At 42.3% G+C, this 19,629-nt stretch overlaps 1 protein-coding gene across 1 annotated transcript; it reads right to left on the bottom strand.

The window, feature by feature from the left end:
- Positions 1 to 236: 236 nt before the first annotated feature.
- On the bottom strand, positions 237 to 19,320 carry TMEM192 (transmembrane protein 192). The gene is made up of 6 exons (XM_063135694.1): positions 19,233 to 19,320; positions 16,579 to 16,725; positions 15,164 to 15,428; positions 9,782 to 9,916; positions 3,855 to 3,957; positions 237 to 2,613 (listed from the first exon to the last, which is right to left on the bottom strand). Exons 1-6 carry the CDS (start codon positions 19,284 to 19,286, stop codon positions 2,490 to 2,492), a joined length of 828 nt encoding a protein of 275 aa, XP_062991764.1. The 5' UTR covers positions 19,287 to 19,320; the 3' UTR covers positions 237 to 2,489.
- Between the last annotated feature and the right edge of the window lie 309 nt (positions 19,321 to 19,629).

Genomic DNA, 19,629 nt, shown 5'->3' with positions numbered 1-19,629 from the left:
CAGATTCCAAACAAGGTACAAAAAATAAAGATAAAGTCAAATGAAGCTGAGCAACAAAGATGCACGTCTTACTACATCGCCATCTTGGATTCTCTCGTCCAAATTTGACTACCTAATGGTACTGGGCACTTAACTCTAACGAACCCTGCTAAGCAGCAAAATCAATATAAGATATTTACCACTGATGAAGGCATCCATTCTCTCGTGCTTCACATCGATACTAAGACAAAAGCAGCTTTATCTTTCATTTGTAACAGATTTAGCACTGGGGTTTGTTGCATTTTATTATTTCACCACATTTAGTACAAAAATATAGAACGAGTTACATACAAATCACATCAAAACCTGAGTGTCCTTTAAAAGGAAAGTTATACATACTCCTTCCTCGGCTTCCACATAAAATCCCAGCTGTGTTTAAAGTACAGCTAAAAACAACAACTATTAGTGTTAGCTGTGGCCAGTTCCAATATTCTTATCCTGTCCCTTACACAATACTATATATATATACATATTTCACTGAGCAGTGGATGAACGGTCAATTCACAACAAGTGTAACAGGGTGGTTTCCTTTTGTTCTTCCTAAACAAGGTCACAGCACATATTCAGAGAATCCCCACTTGTTTAAATGTTTGTCCCTCTGCTAAAATAATGACTAGGAAATTCGTAACAAAAAGCAGCCTTTGTTGGCAACAAAGAGACATAGTAGACAACTGACAACTGTTTGTAGCTGGATGAGGAACTTAAAAAGCAGAATGTCTCCCAACAGCGATGGTCTACAAGTTCAGTAGTATCTGATGACCATACAGTCAAAGCAGACTTGAAGCTATAAACAAAGTGAAGGTTGTGGCTTGGGGGCGAGGGGAGACACACTGACATTTTCAAAGATGAACCACCAAAGGGTGAAATCTAATGTCATATGTATTATGAGCACATTTCAGCTAGTACAATGGGATTTCCTCCTCCTTTCTGCTCCCCTCAAAAATCTGCTCTGGAGGATTCCGCTGAGTTGGGTGGGTGGGAACTGAACAGCTCCAGTTCCACTAACAGAAGCCACTGTCAGTAGATGGAATTAGATTCTACCCAATATACCTAAAGTATCTGCAGCAGTAATTGTGGCAGGTTCAAACTGGGGGAAGAAAAAGGCTTTTCTTTTAAAGTTTAATTTAACCCATTTCCAAAGTTCCAGATGTGGAAATGGATATGAACAAGTTTTTGTGTCTTCTATATTTGTGTACATACCAAATGAGCAATTTAAAAAGTTATTATCAGAAGTAGTTTTTCTGGAGAAGAATTTAAGGATATTCAAACAGGACACACACTAGTAGCTTGTTCACAGTATAAGCAGAAGTTCACTGAAATTTCCTAACGAAAGCACAATCACTTAGGATGCAAATACTTTACCTGCAGATTGTTAATGTATACATGCTTAAGTATATACACATGCACTTTCCCTTAATTATGCTCATTTATCTCCTACTAGCAAGATATGCAAAAATGCATAATCAATTTGTTAAAAAAGCTGGAGGCAATGAGAAACCAGCACTGATATCTTCAATATGTCACAATAGTCCTGGACCATAGAATGCTGGCACTTGCATGTGTGAACAAGCCAGAACTGCATTTTCAGGTTGTCAGTCTCATCTTTGTGTACTTGTGTTACACACTACTGTAATGTGTTAGGTCTACACAACTGTCTTCAGCTCGCTGAATCCTTCAGTTCTATACATCTTCTTTCCCACTTGCATAGGGCAGCCTTCACGAACCTAGTGCCCTCCAGATGATTTGGACTTGAACTCCCATCAGTCCCAGGCCTCATGGAAAGACATCAAGAATCTTGGGAGTTGTACTCCAAAACATCTGGCGGGCACCACTTTGGGGAAGGCTGGTGTAAGGTGTTGCTTATATTCCCCTTTGGTTCAGCCACTGAATTTACAATGCAACTTTGTCATCAATGCACTTGCACTGGATTCAACAAGCTTTCAATGGAGACTGTACTTTTAGGACATCGGTCAACTTCCCAGCAACCCTTCCTATGGAAAAATCGCGGTAGCTTCACCCACCTCAGCTGCAGTACAGATACTAATAACCCTTCATTCTTTAGCTAGACATTTATATGATGACCATACTGATTACAATACAAATGCACAGGGTATTAATATTTTGATCCTTCAGAAGTTGAGGATGTTTACTCCATATTAGGTTTTGAAAAGGACTGAATCCCAAACCACTATAAAGATCTTTGGCAATCTGCAATAGTTTCAATAAGAGAAGTTCAAGAATCATCAACACTCTTTTAAAAATAAATGTCCCTTAAAAACAGACATTTTAGCACCGTGCCAGGCGAGGTCGGAGAGCTGTTCAGAATCTTGGACTGGAGGTTTGCAGTTCAACTTGCGTAAGATGCGTTTTCTACTTTCACAGGACGAGTCAAAATTTAGGTTGCTCCAGCATTTTATTCTGTAGTTCAGCCTACTGTTTTCTTCCTGCCACTAGGCACTGGCCTGCTGGGACGTTAATGCCAACAATCTCTTGCTGAGCAGGGCATTGTGCCGTTGAAGGTATTCAATCACATCACCTTGTTTTTCAACTATTTCTTCCAAGCTTGAGGTATCCCTGAAATGCAGAAAATTCATACCAAGTCATTTTTACTGCCTTACTCAACTGAAAGCAGGCAGGGCAACATAGGAAGCTGCTACAAACTGAGTCAGACCATTGGCCTATCTAGCCCAATACTGTTGACAGTGACTGGCAGAGGTTCTTCAGGGTTACAGACAGGATTCCTTCCCAGCCCTACCTAATTCACTTCAGAATCCACTATAAACTTCTCCTGTTAACCTTCAAAGCTTTTCATGGTCTAGTTCCTTCCTATCTCTCCTCTCTCATCTCACACTATTGCCCCGCTCGTGCTCTTCGCTCCTCTGATGCCACGTTTCTCGCCTGCCCAAGGGCCTCTACTTCCCTTGCTCGGCTCCGTCCATTTTCTTCTGTTGCCCCTTACGCCTGGAACGCTCTTCCAGAACATTTGAGAACTACAAGTTCAATCGCAGCTTTTAAAGCTCAACTAAAAACTTTTCTTTTTCCTAAAGCTTTTAAAACTTGATGTTGTGCAGACTTTATACTGTTAGTTTTACCCTACCCTGTGCCTGCTTAGCCTACCCTGTACCTGTTTGCATTCTCTTCCCCTCCTTATTGTTTTACTAGGATTTTATTAGATTGTAAGCCTATGCGGCAGAGTCTTGCTATTTACTGTTTTACTCTGTACAGCACCATGTACATTGATGGTGCTATATAAATAAATAATAATAATAATAATAATAATAATAATAATAATAATAATAATGGAGATGCCAGGGGTTGAACTGTGGACCTTCTGCATGCAAAACACATACTCTCCCACTGAGCCACAGCCCCTTCCATTGAGCCTACTGTGTTTTATCCCACTCCTCTACTCCAACCCTACTTTTTCTACTATCAAGAATCATAAGATCTAATCCAACATTAAACTATCAGGGTTGGAAAGACACACTAGTCTGTGTCATGGATACAGCTGTGCCCACAGAGCTTTATATTGATAAGCCACATCCAATTGTCAACTGTAGTCCAACATGAACTATTAACTACAACAGCACCAAATATCATTATTATTATTTGTAGTAGTAATAATATCCTGCCTGCCTTTTCCCCAATACTGGGCCTCAAGGTACCAGTTAGATTTATTGCTACACCATAAAATGGCAGTACAACAACTGTTGACATCCATCAAACAATCAGAGTTTCTAGTAGCTTTAGGTGTTTTCTTTCCAATAAAGGTTATTTATTAATTGGTACATGAAAATAATAACAGCAGAAGTTACCTGAATCCAATTTCTGAGGTAACATGATTAGGATAAGCATATATCTTCTCTTCTTCTATTACATCAGGTCTTGGTTTTGCCCTGTTAAAATTGCTTACCTTTACTGTGGTTAGAAAAGAAAAATAGTTTTTTTTTAATGCACATTCTGACATTGTAGAATATACAGAAGCTTTCTGGAGATTTTTAAGTAAATGATTTCATTTATACCAAAATGTGTATCTTACTTTTTCCCCTTCAAAAAAGAGTTGCTCAAAGTAGCTAACAAAGTAGCTAACAAAGTATTCCAATAGAGATATCAAAAGAAATACAATGGAACATTAAAATAAGATTACCAGACTAAAATCAGCATCAAGAGCAAAAAGATACGAACAGCCAAAACAATAAATAAGTTAAACAAATACTTTCAATGGTTGAAAGAGCAACTGAGAGGGAGATAACCTAACCTTTTGGAGCAAGGAGTTCCACATACAATGTGCTACCACAGAAAATGCCCCCTTGCATATTGCCACTAACTGTGCCTCAGAAACAGCAGCTCATCTAAAAGGTGAGCAAATTCACATGGGAGGAGATGGTCCTTCAAGCAGCCAAGTCTCAAACTGTTCAGGGTTTTAAAGGTAATAAAACCAACAACAAAAAAGGGATGGCACCACAAGCAGGGAAAAAGAAGGGAGAAAACTCCAGCTGCTGTTTTTTATTTTTATTTTTTAATGTAGACTCATTACATTTTGGAAGACCCTTCTTCAGGGGCACATATTCGACAATGATTCACTGGTGGGTCCTTGTATTGGTGAGTCATTGTAGAAAATATCTCCCTGAGGAAGGATCTTCTGAAATGCATTGTGCCTATATTACAAAAAGAAATAATCTCAGCAGCTGGAGTTTCTTCCCTACATTCCTCCTTTACACTAATAACCAAGACTTCTTGAACCTGCTCTTCCATATGAGATATTGTGAAACTGAAAATGATTCGTTACAATCAGTTTTCTTCTGGCTCTATTCTATATACCAGGTATAGCTGACTTAACATAAAACATGTATGGTAGTATGGTGTGCGTGTGTGTGTGTGGTGGCCTATGAATGGGTGTTAGGTGGCCTATATTGCTTTTGAGCTAGCTAGAAGCAACACTGTTATTTGCCTTATTAATATAGCACCATCAACATGCATGGCTCTTTACAGAGGGCAGATTCCTGTCCCAAAGAGCTTAAAATCCAAAATTTGACACAGAGGAAGGGGAGAGAAGCAGAGAGCCAAACAGGGAGGCAATATGCAATTCTTTCACTTACATGTACTTAGGCTTAGTTACAGGCCGACCTTTACCCTCAGCTAACCAAAAGCAGCCGACTGGGGTCTGCTTTTGTGAAAGTTTGATCTGCTAGGAAACATGGGGCAAGCAAGGTCTGCTTGGTACCCTGAGAACTATATCCCCCCTCATCACTTACACTGGAGTCTGACCCCAATGCCCTTTTAATCTGTTTAAAAACAAACAAGGAAGAGAACTTCATCCCCTTTATTCTAAGGGAAATATGGATTGTGGAATGTCATAGATTAGAGGGAAGCATGTTAACATGTCTCTACACCACTTTGGGTCAGGAAAACAAATGTGTAGGCAGGTTAAACTTCTAACCATTTCTTTCATCCCCACATTGGTTCCTTAAATACCTAATTAGAGTGTGTGTTTAAATTAAGCTCTTTAGCAAAAGATGGTGGCAATGGAACATATTGGTGAGGAGTAAGTTTGTTGTGTGTTTTTAACACGTCAACACAATAGTTCATTCTCATTTATTTCGTCAGTATCTCCTTGTGAAAAGGACCTCTCTCTCCTAGGGTTGCTTTACTAGACCACCTGCTGTGTACAAGCAAGGTTGCATGAGTGATCAGAGGAATAACTAAGAGAAATGTGTCAGCAAGCTGTAAAGTAATCAGAGGAGCTGCCTTAGAATCCAGTTGTCCAAGACCGGATCAGATTCCATCAGCACACGCATGCCAAGGCATTTAAGTCCATTTCAAACCAACAAGTGCTCCAAAGAATTGAGATGTACAATTTTGGATACATATCACAAGGTGGGTGGTACAGAAAGATAATTTAAAATAAAATGGGCAAGCTAATGATTGATAATGATCATAACGAGATAAGGAAGACGATACAGCAAAGTATTTTACCCAAATCCTGTATGACCAACAGCAAAAAGCTGTATGCCATCGTTAAGATCCAGATGGGGGTCTGAAGCATGAAATAGACCATGAAGGAGGATACAAAGAGAAGGGGAGTGGCACAGAAAACCTTTTGCAAGGCAAGCCTAAAAGTTCAATATTAAAAACATAGATATCATACAAAAGTTAAACAATGTATGTAATAAGATTAAACTGCTGGGGTCAACAAGTCAATGGCCCAGTTTGGATGTATTGTTCACCTTGTTGGGTATGAGCACTGCATTCATGCACACTGCCTGATCACTCCTGCTACAAACTGGAGCAGCTAAACCATGGACTTTCCATGTTTACATGTGAACTAGGAACTCTGGCTTGTGTCTATCCCAGAGTCAGAAGGCAGCAACAAGCCATGGCTGGTGACTTGGGCTTGTCAGTGGGGAGAGACACGGCAAAGCTCCCCTTTTGCACATAATGATAAACAAAACACGGGTGGAAAGTCCATGGCTTGTTTAGCCACTCCCTCTTGCAGCAGGAGCAATTGGGAAACATGCGTGAGCACACAGCTCATAAGCAATTGTTTCATTAAATCCAAACAAAACCAAGAGTTATAGTGTGGAAGAATACACTAATGAAGCCCATTCTAGAATTAAACGATTCCACGCACCCCCAAATTGGAGGTTCCACTGCTCTTGCGCAAGAACAAAATAGTAAAATGGGAAGGATAAGTGGCTTTAGAAAAAATCACATCGTTTCTATTCTTCTAATAGTGAAACAAGGGCAATGCTCACACTGACTGTTAGCTGGGTCCAGTTCAACATACGCAAATCGTTCAAGGTAGTATCCGCTCCTGTCACAGGTAAAGCTGGCCAAAGTTTGTGCCTTTGTGTCAATTGTGACATCATGTTGACTTCTGGAGGTGCTTTGCCCGCTTCTAAGAGTCAGTGTGCACACAGTGGGAGGCCCCCCCACCTGCGCTCAACCGCAGAGAAGCTCAAAAAGCAGAGACACCAACACAGAGCTGTCACATTAACTCTTCTATCTTAAAAACATAAGAGGTAGCTCCTTTAATGTAGAAGCTTTCAGATTAATTATTCACACACAGGGCTAGGTTGCTGACACCACTGAAAGTCTACGCAGTCTCTCTGGCTTGGCTTTAAAAGCAGCACCAATATGACATTCTTGCCCCCTGTTCCTTCTTGGTAATATTTTACACTGCATCAGGGTTCTTTTTTGCCCCATTGCCAAAACTGTGATTTCTGACAAGCTTAGCATCTTTCTCCCTAAGAGAACCAAGAACTTTGTTACTCTCCAGCAAGAATACAGAACCTCTTTCAGCCCAAGGGCCAAATTTCATTTCAGGAAAGCTCTCAGGAGCCACATTCCAGTACATTTTAGTTTAATTAAAGCTCTTACTGCCAGTAACTAAGCCTTAGGAGAGGCATTTCAATCTTTTAGAATGGGGAAAAACACTGCGCAAAAGCTAGGAAATCACGACATGATCGGTGGTCAGGAGAAAAGGTGAGGCCTTTTGGGAAACCCTGGAGGGCTGGAATTGCAGCCCAGAGAGCCAGATTTGGCCCCCAGGCCTGAAGTTCTGCACCCCTGCTCTGTAGCCTGCATCATGTTGAACATGAGCTTTATTAGATGTATTATTTTTAATTTTTATTATGGCATTTATATCCCGCCTTTTTTTCTCCAAGGAACCCAAGGTGGCATTCATAATCCTCCTCCTCTCCATTTTATCCTCACAACAACAATCGTTTGGATTACTGCAACGCGTTATACTGCCTTTGAAAACGGTCCAGAAACTTCAACTGGTACAAAACAGGGCAGCATGTTTATTAACATGGACTGGCCAAAGAGACAACATCATGCCTGTCCTTTTCCAACTTCACTGACTGCCAGTCCAGGTCCGATTCAAAGTGCTGGTATTAACATTTAAAGCCCTAAACGGCTTGGGGCCAGGCTAACTAAAGGAATGCCTCCTCCCATATGTACCTGCCCAGACCCCAAGGTCATCATCAGGGGTTCTTCTCTGTGAGCCCCTGCTGTGGAATGAGCTCCCAAGAGAGATTCACCTGGCACCTACATAATACTCTTTTCGACGCCAGGTGAAGACCCTTTTATTCACGCAGCATTTTGAACAGTCTATAAATTCAATTTTAACTTTGCTGTTTTAAATTTGTATTTCTGCAGTGCTGCTGATTTTATCCTGGTTGTGCTTTTATACTGTATTTTATATCATGTTTTTATACTGTTTGTTTTATACTTTGGTTTTAATTTTTGTGACCCGCCCAGAGAGCTTTGGCTATTGGGCGGTATAGAAATGCAATAAATAAATAAATAAATAAATAAACAAACAAACAACAATCCTGTGAGATAGGTTGGGCTGAGAGTCTGTGACTGGCCCAAAGTCACCTAGTGAGTTTCCATGGCCGAGTGGGGACGGTGCTCACTGTGGCTAACAATAAAATACAGGTTAAAAACAAAATATTAATTAAGATACAACATAAAATCAAATACATTAAAAACACAACTGAAGAAATGAACAGCACACAATTGGCTTAAAAAACAACAACACTTCAGCAACAGACTAGCTGATATGCCAAAGGCCTGCCTGAACAGAAACGTCTTTGCCAGTCAGCGGAAGGACGTGGTTCTGTAAAATGTGCAGGCACCTCTTGCCAGGAGCATCTTGCCTCCTTCCGCAGCTACAAAAATGTGTACAGAAATGAAGAGCCTTGCACTATGTGGGCAGAGATGGAGCTGCATATCAGTGCCAGGCAAGAAACCCATCGAAACAGCTGCTCCACCACAAAAGATGGCTCTCACTGCCAAGTGAGGAATTTTCTCTATCAACAGCTGCATTTTGTGTGCTCTGTTTTTGTGCTGTAAACTGCCCCAAGCCCTTGGGATAGGGCTTTACAGACAGCGAAACAACATTTTAGTGTCATGGAAACAATAGTGTTTGGGGCTCCCCATCTGAGCATTTCTAAGAATTGCTGCAAGAATATGAAGTTAGAAATCCTTGAGTAAACTTCAGCATCTTTTGTTTATTCTGTTGTCAATGGGATTTTCAAGCATTTTAAATACATTTTTTAAAATCATAGAATAGTAGAGCTGGAAGGGGCCTAAAAGGCTATCGAGTCCAATCCCCTGCTCAATGCAAGAATTTACCTTAAAGCATCCCTGACAGATGGTTGTCCAGCTGCCTCTTGAATGCCTCTAGTGTGGGAGAGCCCACAACCTCCCTTGGTAACTGGTTCTATTGTCGTGCTGCTCTAACAGTCAGGAAGTTTTTCCTGATGTTCACCCAGAATCTGACTTCCTGTAACTTGAGCCCGTTATTCCATGTCCTGCACTCTGGGATGATCAAGAAGAGATCTTGGCCCTCCTCTGTGCGACAACCTTTTAAGTATTTGAAGAGTGCTCTCATGTCTCCCCTCAATCTTCTCTTCTTCTAAACATGCCCAGTTGTTTCAGTCTCTCTTCATAGGGCTTTGTTTCCAAACTGTACTACTGTACTAGACTATACTACTGTACTACTATACCAAACCGGTATAGTAGTACAGAGTAATGTGGAACAGACTGTTATCAAAATTCCACATGGCATTTAACTACAGGCTATCAGCTTTCTAACGCTTATAACCAACCTTATGTCAGGCTAAACTTAATCATGCATCTCCAAAAATAAAGGAAAAAAGGGAATAACGTGACCTAGTTGATATAGAAAATAAACAGTCTACACAAAGAAAGGCAATGCTGCAATTCTTACCTGTGTAGACAACCAGGCATATCAATGAACATATTAGTTCCACAGTCAAGATTCCGAGAATGCAGCAGAGATATATTTTATTGTGCTTGGGAAAGGAATGTTGTGCTGTCAGTATCAGCAGTAACGCAGCATTGCCTATTAAAAAAAACCAGATGTGGATGTTAAAACTTAAGCCATCTAAGATTTCCAGAAGTGGCTCAACATTACCACATACGTAACTAACACGGAGAACAGCACACTTTGCTCCCAACACCACTAAAAAACCATGCTCAGCCTCACTCAGATGACCAGCAATAAGCACCTGTCCAGGGTCTGGATTTAGTCTGCTCCACCTCAAAAACTGACCTTTTATCACTACTAGTTTGAGTGAGGGTGCTGGATGGAAATTTTTGGAAGTGGGAACCACCACAGGGCTGATTCCCTTTCTTGTCACAATGGGCCCTTGTGTTTCTTTCAGATAGATTCTCACCAGACATGTTATGTTTCTGCTAATGTTAAAAGCAATGGCAAAATATTTAGAAGCTGTGTCACATAGAAGTGTGTCTATTCACAGGCATACAAGAAGAACTGGCATTTATATTTAAAATAAACCTTGGGTAAATAACTGTTTGTTTTGTTATGTTTTAAAACTAGGTATGACCTCTGTGTGTATTTGAGTGAGTTAAAGGCCTAGCTTAGTTACTGTGTGCAGAGCCTTAAAGAGTTGTGGTTGCCTTGGTTACTGTGGCTCATGAAGGAGGGTTTAGACTGTTGAAAACATTTAGGGAGGAAGCTACCCTTGTTTTGATTGGTTAGGTGGTTCAACAAAGATGACTGGCAGTTGGGAGTTCCATTGGGAATGCAACTGGCCAGGAGATTTAAAAAGATCTTACCCAGAGACAGTTTGGCAGAGTGGGAGAGTGGATGAAAGGGAGTCACTGGTGGTTAATGGAAAGGAGCAGTGCTCAGAGCTAGGAAAAGAGGAAACCAGTCTGAGAGAACTCTTCTGGAGGGAGACCTGGAATCCAGAACTGGTAGCTGTGGAGAGCAGAAGGCCGGGCTATGAGGTTGTGGTGATATTTCAGGCAGGCAGCAGAGCCCAGCACCACGGAGATTCAGTCAGAGGTCTGACCAGAAGGAACTTCAGCGAGTGACCCCTGATAAGTGTGCCATCATCCCAAAAGCCAGAGGCAAAAGGCAGAGGAAGACTGCTGTACGGCAACCATTTGTGGTTGTGGAAGATTGACATGGGTGGAGTTAAGGGGACTTGGATCTGGGGGGAAAGCTATTGAGAGATTATTAGCAGTGAAGACTCTCGTTACATATACTAACAAAATATATTTAATTTAAGTATGTTGACGCATTCCCATAGTATAATCCCAACACTCTATTCCCTTATGTACAAAATATCCTTTAAAAAACCTTTTAGGGTGCAATCCTATGGTCTGTGGATGAGCACTCCATGGACCATAGGATGGCTCGGATTCCCCTCTCTGGCTCAGACCTCAAAAGGGGGAGTCAGCTCTGTTCGCCACCCCCTCACAGCTGGGGTGGAGAGAACTGCACCGGCTGCCTCTCCAAGGACAGAAAATTGACATCAGAAGGGGGAGGGAAGGGGTGTTTCAGAGGAGGGGAGGAGACTGGAGAGGCCAGTGTATGATTTAGCAAGTGTCCTTGCTAGACAGGTTGGAAAGCCGGTCTAGCGAAAAAAGCAAAGAATGGAGAATGGGGACGCCACTCCTCCCGCCCTGCTGGCTTCAGCCCAATAGGGCATAAAGACCTCGGAGGTCTCTAAGTCCTATGGATTGTGCCCTTAGTGTAGTAGTTCCTACTGTCTCTAGTGCTGTAAATCCATCTCACACCTAAGCCTCTTATACCAAGCTACTAGGAGGTTTTAAAGTATTCTAAGAGAACTGATGACAGCAAAAAAGGCTTTAGCTTGTGGATCTTTGAGTTATAGTGGCAAGGACATCCTTAGGCCCTGGAACATAAACACTGTAAAAATTAGAATCCCCATAGGCAAGATTGTTTTCCCTACAAGTAGGGACATTAATGGTGGAATGCATGAGTGCAGGGTGAGGCCTCTTCCCACAACTGCTTGCAGTGCTAGGAATAAATTCCCCATAGTCACTAACAAGTCTGTGTATTCAAATGCATAAACAAAAAAACAAAACAGCATCTATGTTTAAAATAAATGTTTGGCAGTAAACACAACTCATTATTATCTAAGGATACAAACTGACGTCCCAGTTATGTCTAGAATGCACTGAACTGCACCAATTATAAGACCATTTTCTCCAACACCTTTCCTTGACATTGCTATAATCTGAGAGACACAAGACAAATCACTGGAGTCATGAAACCTTACTGTTTTGACTTCTTACTTTTGCCCTTGTTTTATCTTCAGGATCCAAGTCAAATTACAGTCTTCCAAGAACAGCACAAGTCTATCACATCCTTAAGGAAAGTATACAAATGACTCCATATACATGGCTGTTTAGAGAGAGGATGCGCTGGCTAGAATGCTATGTTGGCAAATATCCAAAGCTTGACACTAGATCCACTTCATTTTTGGCCAGATGCACCTTAGACTGCGCTTGGTAGGATTAAGTGCTAAAATTACTTAAAAGCTCAATGCCTCTTCACAAATGTGTTGGCCAATTTGTCAACTGCACTGCACAGTTCAAGTAGCAAGTATTCCTTTGAATGTGCAAGTAAACCCATCACCTCCAGTATCAAATTTATCTAGCTGTATGAAAGGTATCTAAAGCAGTCGTCTCCAACCTGCCACCATCCAGATGTTTTGGACCACATTTCCCATCAATCCCAGGCAGGAGGTTCAACAGTCAGGGATCGTAGTCCAAAACATCCATAGGGAACCAGGTCTGGGAAGGCTGTTCTAAACCAACATCTTATCTTTAGCCCCAGAGCTCCACCTAGTGGCTACACCATAATAGTGCACCTATAATGTGGCAAACTTGAAAAGTGAAAGTTTTTGAGAGCACAGATTCCTTCTGTGGTTTAGTCCGTTGATGACACATGTCTTCTCACTTTCGTTGTTACAAAATGAATAAATAAATAATGGGGATTTAAAATGTTGGACACATGTAATCTTTTTTTCCTCCCGGTATTGATGCTGGAGATGTTCAGTTAACAAATTATAGAATAGTTCAATTCAGCCAAAAGCAGATTTCCTTCCAAATATTGGAAGGTCACTTGTTAGAACTGTGCTGGATGAGGGCAAACTGTTCTGCAGCACTGCAAGGTGCTACAAGTTAAATTTAATACTTCTGGCAAACTATAGTGGCTACAGATTGCCAAAAAGGCCAAATTTAGCTTCTCCAGGGATGCCATTTTAAAAAAAATTCAGAGGGTGTATTGGGGGCAGGAACAGATGTGGCCCATATGCTACCCACCCCTGCATTAAAGGGTTGTGACAACTAATCTAACTTGGGGGCAGGGGACCCTGTATACTTTCAAATACGTTTTGTTAATCCCCAGGTACTTGTCTAATTTGGATCAATAAGAGACTGAATTACTGATGTGAAGGGGTGGTTCTGTATTATTTTAGGTTTTGCCTAAGTGTGTATAAGCACCTTTTTGATGGTGACCATGTTATGTTTATGCTTCTTTAAAGCAATGACGATCTTCTATGTGAAATGTTGTAATTCGATTTGGGGAGATTGTTCTGCAGATGACAACAATTACATAACACACCAAATTTCTATTTTCTGTGTACCAATTTAAGGCTTTGCCTGTTTTTAGTTTATTTATTATTTATTTATTAATTACATTTCTATACCACCCAATAGCCGGAGCTCTCTGGGCGGTTCACAAAAATCCCCCCCTTCTGGGTTCATATCTCTAGTGCACCCCCTATTGTTGTTATCAGGGTACACTCAAGGAAGAAGCAAATTCTACAAAGCATTTAAATAGGCTAAAACGCTCACTGTTTCCTTTATACATATATCTATTACTCACCAAGACTGAACTGCAAATAAGAGGCAAGGAATATCCTGGACACTATTAGGACAGCGCAATGCCACTTGCCATGATGGAAAAGTCACTTGGGGTAGCCACGTCTAACAAAATATATTTAATTTTGTCTAGCCATGTGACCATTTCTCTGCAGCCATGTGACAGGACTGCTTTAATATGCTTTCAAGATAAAAGCATATCAAAACAGAATAACCCCACAGGGAATGGGATGTACTTTGAAGGTTCCAATTTACCTGAGCAAGACAAAACATTAGAAAGCCACAGCTAGCAGGCTGCAGCTATCCTGTTCCCATGATCACTTAACATGCTTAATGCATGTAGAAGAAATCAAATTTATTTTATGTTATTACATTTTTATGCTGCCCAATAGCAGAAGCTCTCTGGGTGGTTCACAACAGTTAAAGCCATAAAATAAAACTTTCAGAAGTCTAGAACTACAGTATGAAATCAAAGTAAAAGCTAGTAGCAGCATAAAGATCTGAAAATAGACCAACACATTTAAAAAGAACAAAAGCTGAAGAACTAAAATGCCTGGGAAATAATAATAATAATAATAATGATGTCATCTACATCTAGCACAGAAAAGGCACCAAGCGAGCCTCTTTGGAGAAGGCATTGTACAAACCGAGGGTGCCACAACAGAAAAGGCCCTCTCTTTAGCAGCTATCTGCCTCACTTCATTTGGCATGGGTATCCAAAGGAGGGCCTCTGAAGATGATCTGAAGAGTCCAGGCAAATAGATATACAGGGTTGCTGTGAGCGTTCGGTTGGGTCCTCGAGGGTAGCGGACCCCCTCACGTCCGGCCCTCATGGACTCAAACAGGCGCACCTTCCCTTGCTCTGCTGCAATTGCGGCCTTAAATCATGCTTTCTGGTATTATTAGCTTTGAGAGGGGGAAATGTGCACTTTTCAGAGACTCCAGAAAGCGTGTTCCCCACCCCCACCCCACCCCAATAGGGGGCTTAAAGTCCCTCTTAACGAACGGGTACCCTTGCGTTAATGGGGCCTTTAAGGCCCCCACTGGTACAGGGGGAAGGGAAATGTGTGATTTCTGGAGGTTCCAGAAATTGTGCTTTCCCCTCCCCCTCAATGTTAATGACGTGTGGTTGCCGCCATTAGCGTTGAAGGCGAAAGGGCAAGCGCTTGCTGAGGGCTCGGCAGAGGTTTGCCCAGCTCATTGGGGTAGACTACGCTTGTGGGGTGGAGTGATCGATCGTGGGGTGGACGCAGGATGCATCCATAAAACCCTATATATGGGAGGCGAAGTCGCTTCAGGAAACCTTACCCCAAGCAGCGTAGGGCTTTGAAAGTTAATACCAGAACTTTGAAGTGAGCCCAGAAATGGACCAGAAGCCAAGACAGACAAAAGGTTGACCAGGATGTACAAGCAAGTTTAGGCTCACCTGTGGACTGAATTAGTAGTGGAAGCCTTTTGAGATGTCTTGTGGTCCGGTAGATCAACAGGTAGCCTTTCCTTCTGACCTTGCTGTGGTGGAAGTGAACATACCGTTCAAGTAACACATGCAGGATCCAGAGAATTACCTTGGCAATGATGGTAACAGTTTGCACTTTAAATGGATATGTGTAATTTCCAGGACACACATCTTCACTTGAATCAGAATAAGAGCAACACACCCCAGCCACAAAAGCCAAAACAACAAAAGTGACCTATGGAAGGAAGACAGAAATCAGATAATTAACATTTTAACGTTTGAGGGGGCTGGAGCATCACCAAAGCCAAACACTGCTAATATTAAGAGTCATATTTAATCTAAACTAATTTATGGAATCATCACCACCAAAAATCCCGCCCCCACAAAACCTGAATCATGTCACTGTTCCAACAAGAAGTTCTTAAGTTTCCCAACTGAGAAGCAGCAGCAATGTAAGCCAATTCCCAACACTGTACCCCATTAACATTGTCACATTCCAGCATGGCTAAGTAGTTTGGGTGAGGCGATGTATAACAAGTCAGCAGCCTGTGAAAACTCCCAGGGGCTCAGGACTCTTCATTTCTCCCAAAGGAATCACTGGGGTTGGAAAAGGGTTAGGGAAAACCTGAGCAGTTCAAATCAGCAAAAGGAACCAGAGTGCTTTAGCATTTTGGGGACGTACCTGATTAGGACAACAGAGTGAGTGTTACCCCATCACTCCCTACGCTGAGCCACAGGGCTTGCTATTAGAAGGAAGGATTGTGCAAGCTTGATCCTCACTGGCTAGGGTCAACAGGGGTAAGGAGCAATATGGAATGGTGTTACATAGGAGAGGGACGCACAGATTTATTGCCATTCATTTCTTCGGCAAAAGTAAAGCTCTGCCTTTGGGATCATTGTTGCCTACCATCACTCCCTTCAGACCTACAGCTTTCCCCTAGATTTTAATAATGGTCATGTTTTTCTTAATTGAATTGGTCAGGACTCCAAGGTGTGAGTCAATGAAGTTGTAACATTCCGTTCCATTGTTCCAGCTTTTCAAAGCCTGTCTGCCCACTTGCACAATCTATCACAGCTATGGACAGGGTCTCCCCTGGCCTTAAAAAAAGCTCGGAGAGGTAGCCTATCACCATGGGGTCATGGCATGGCACCGGAAAGGGCTCAAAAGGAGACCAATCAGACTGTCCCTACCACCTTTGACTGGTCAAGAAGCAAAGCTTGGGTTGCGCTACGGCACACTTTTCTGCTGGGGAGAGAGCTGCTCAAGTGGTATTGCCAATGGTGCTAGAAGAGAAGAAGAGGCTATTGCCCGATTGCTCAACTAAAGGCAACAACTGCCTTCTGCACCTGTGCACCTTTGACTAAATGATACCCTTACAACTTACATGCAGAAGCAACAAAACATTTGCAAAGCAGACCGTAGGGATAGTGTGGAAGCTTGGATGCAACCTGGAATGCAATGCCTGTGGTGGAAGGAGGGGTGCATCAAGAAGAGGGTCATCATCCATACTCTGTGTTATCTCCAGAGACCCCTGAAATAAATTGTTAAGGCATATAAATCAGAAAGCCAACAGAACATTTTACACTTGAAGAAAAAGACAGGCTGAATTGGCTACATTTGCACGGGCAAGTTTTATTTGCTTATAATCCTTCCATAAGGACATTTCTAGAACATTTACATCAAAATCCTATGTATGTTTACTTGGAAGCAAGCCTCATGGTATTCAATGGGATTTACTCTCCTATGCATAGGACGTGGGAAACAAGCAGCAAAACCACATGTTTTGGACTTCCCATTACTCCAGTCAGGAATGTTGGGAGTTGTAGTCCAAAGTATCTGGTAGACTGCACTAGAGAATATAAAACTATTGTGCATCTGAACATGAAATATGGGACTATCAGAATTATAGCTATTTCGCAGCTTAGAACTTGAATCTACACGTATTCACTTGATCATCAGTCTAATAGGGTGAATGAATGGAACTACTTCCATTCATGCAGCATAAGTGCTCATGGTCAACATGCAAGTGACACAACTTTATTAGGTTTCCCATAGCACAGTCACATGTATCTTTTCCATTGTCCTTACTAGACAAGGCATTCACCGAACTGAAAAGATCAAGCAAAAATTATAAAATTCTGTATTGTCATTAAGAGTTGCCAAATCAAATGTTCCCAGAGCCGGAACAGTAAGGATTTCATAACTGTGCTAGTTATCCTTTGGAGGAACCATGTCTAGAATTCAGAGAGTTGCTTAAGCATTGTCATGAACGCTATAAAATGATTACCAACTCTGCATTTCCAAATTAACAGGAAGCAACAAGAAGTCAGTTTTAAGAATACAATCCCATACACCTCTACACGCTCTTCCAGAACATTTGAGAACTACAAGTTCAATCGCAGCTTTTAAAGCTCAACTAAAAACTTTTCTTTTTCCTAAAGCTTTTAAAACTTGATGTTGTGCGGACTTTATACTGTTAGTTTTACCCTACCCTGTGCCTGCTTACCCTACCCTGTGCCTGTTGGCATTCTCTTCCCCTCCTTATTGTTTTACTATGATTTTATTAGATTGTAAGCCTATGCGGCAGGGCCTTGCTATTTACTGTTTTACTCTGTACAGCACCATGTACATTGATGGTGCTATATAAATAAATAAATAAATAAATAAATAAATAAATAATAATAATACTCAGCAGTAAGTCCTATTGTGTTGAATGAGATTTATTCATAGGTATTGCAGCTTAATGCATTGATCCAAAGGAAGAGGTGGGTAAAAATAAATAAATAAATTATTATTATTATTTATTTATTGTCCTAACTAGTGTTTCAGCACCCAGAACATGAGAAAAACGGAGCAAATCAACAACTGTGGCTAGATCAACTAGTCCTTAAAGCATTGGAATCAAGCTTTTGAATCAGACAGATCATTTTTTTTCAGATATAGCTATTCAGTGGAAAAAATAAAGCCTGTTGCAAGGCCAATGTGGGTGATATACAGGCTAGCAACACACAGAACAGCACTATCACCAGACACACCATCGTCCTTGAAACTACAGAAAGGGGAACTTCTTTTTCACCCGAGTTTATTTTCAGTACCACAGACCAGATTTGAAATATGCAACCCCACCCTGCCCCACTTAAGTCAGTTGCGACTAAAACAAATGGGCAAAAAAATCGTAGCGAATAATTAAAATCCCACTACGTTTCAACAGGACTCAACCACAATTAATTTTAATGAAGAGGTTCATGTTCTAACAGGTTCAAGAAATATTAAACAAACGTGATCAAATGCATCTTTTTCCCTCATTGCAAAAAACGTAAGCAGTCCCCCATACAACTATTAGCAGGAAGCGAGGCTTTCGCATCAAAGGGTGGGGAAGCTTCTACAGAAAAACCTGAACTCCCTTGGGGAATTTAACTAACTGCTGCATGCACGCATGCATGCCCACTGCGCCGATTCATGCCAGTACGTATAACGAAAAGCACTAGCAGAGTTCAAACCTCACCTTTATGACAGCCTTGCCCAACCTGGCGCCCTCCAGATGTGTTGGGTCTGCACGTCCCATCATCCCCAGCCAATTATAGGAATGCACACCAACACTTCTGGAGGGCGGCAGGTTGGGCAATGCTATTATCTTAAAAAAAAAAGAATCACATGCCTCTCAGTCATGCTGGCTGGGAATGGTGGGAGTTGCAATCCAACACAGCTGGAGGGCCCCAGATTGGGCAAGGCTGTCCTGTGATCTAAAATAAAAACCACGTGCCTCTACACGGCTAGAGATACCGAAGCAGGCTGCGGTTCTGGGCATCATATGATCCAGGCAGCCTTCCCCCCCCCCCCCACTCCGTGGCTGCTGCTGCGCGTCCTCGTGGCAAAAGGCGACCCAAAAGGGGAGCGCTGCGGGGCCCACGCGCATTCCCCACCTGGGCCACCCACTGCAAGTACGTGCAACCCCACCCACGCACCCCTCTCCAATGGCCGGGCTACCCCCGGGCGCCACGGCTCTGCCAGCACGAGAGTCCCGTCATTGCCACTCACGTTGTCCTGCTCCCGCAGCGGCCGTCTTCCCGCCACCGCGGAGGCTCTCGCCATCGCAAGCTCTTATGATCGACACTTCCGGTTCTCCAGCGGCCCACGCCCTCCTCGCTAGAGAAACAGCCCGCCTCCGCTCCCCGGCGTCCCTGGCTATCTATGCAGGGCCACCGCAGGCCTCGTTTCCGCCTCACGCTCCGCCCCCCTCCCCACCTGCTCGACTTAGGGGAGGGATTTTGGCTCTCGAAACCACCACCGCCTCTCTCTCTCTGGCGCCGCCCCCTCCTGCCCAAATCCTTGCCGAATGCTGAGGGTCCACGAGGAGGTAATATAGAAAGAAAGGCATCGAAGTTAGCCCTACTGACTGTAGACCTAATGAAATGAATGTAGGGTGACCACATTG

The sequence above is a fragment of the Elgaria multicarinata genome, chromosome 10 (genome assembly GCF_023053635.1).
Source record: "Elgaria multicarinata webbii isolate HBS135686 ecotype San Diego chromosome 10, rElgMul1.1.pri, whole genome shotgun sequence".
Classification (NCBI taxonomy): Eukaryota; Metazoa; Chordata; class Lepidosauria; order Squamata; family Anguidae; genus Elgaria; species Elgaria multicarinata.
Note: the sequence above shows the minus strand (reverse complement) of the source record. Positions and strands in the feature narration are given on the sequence as shown.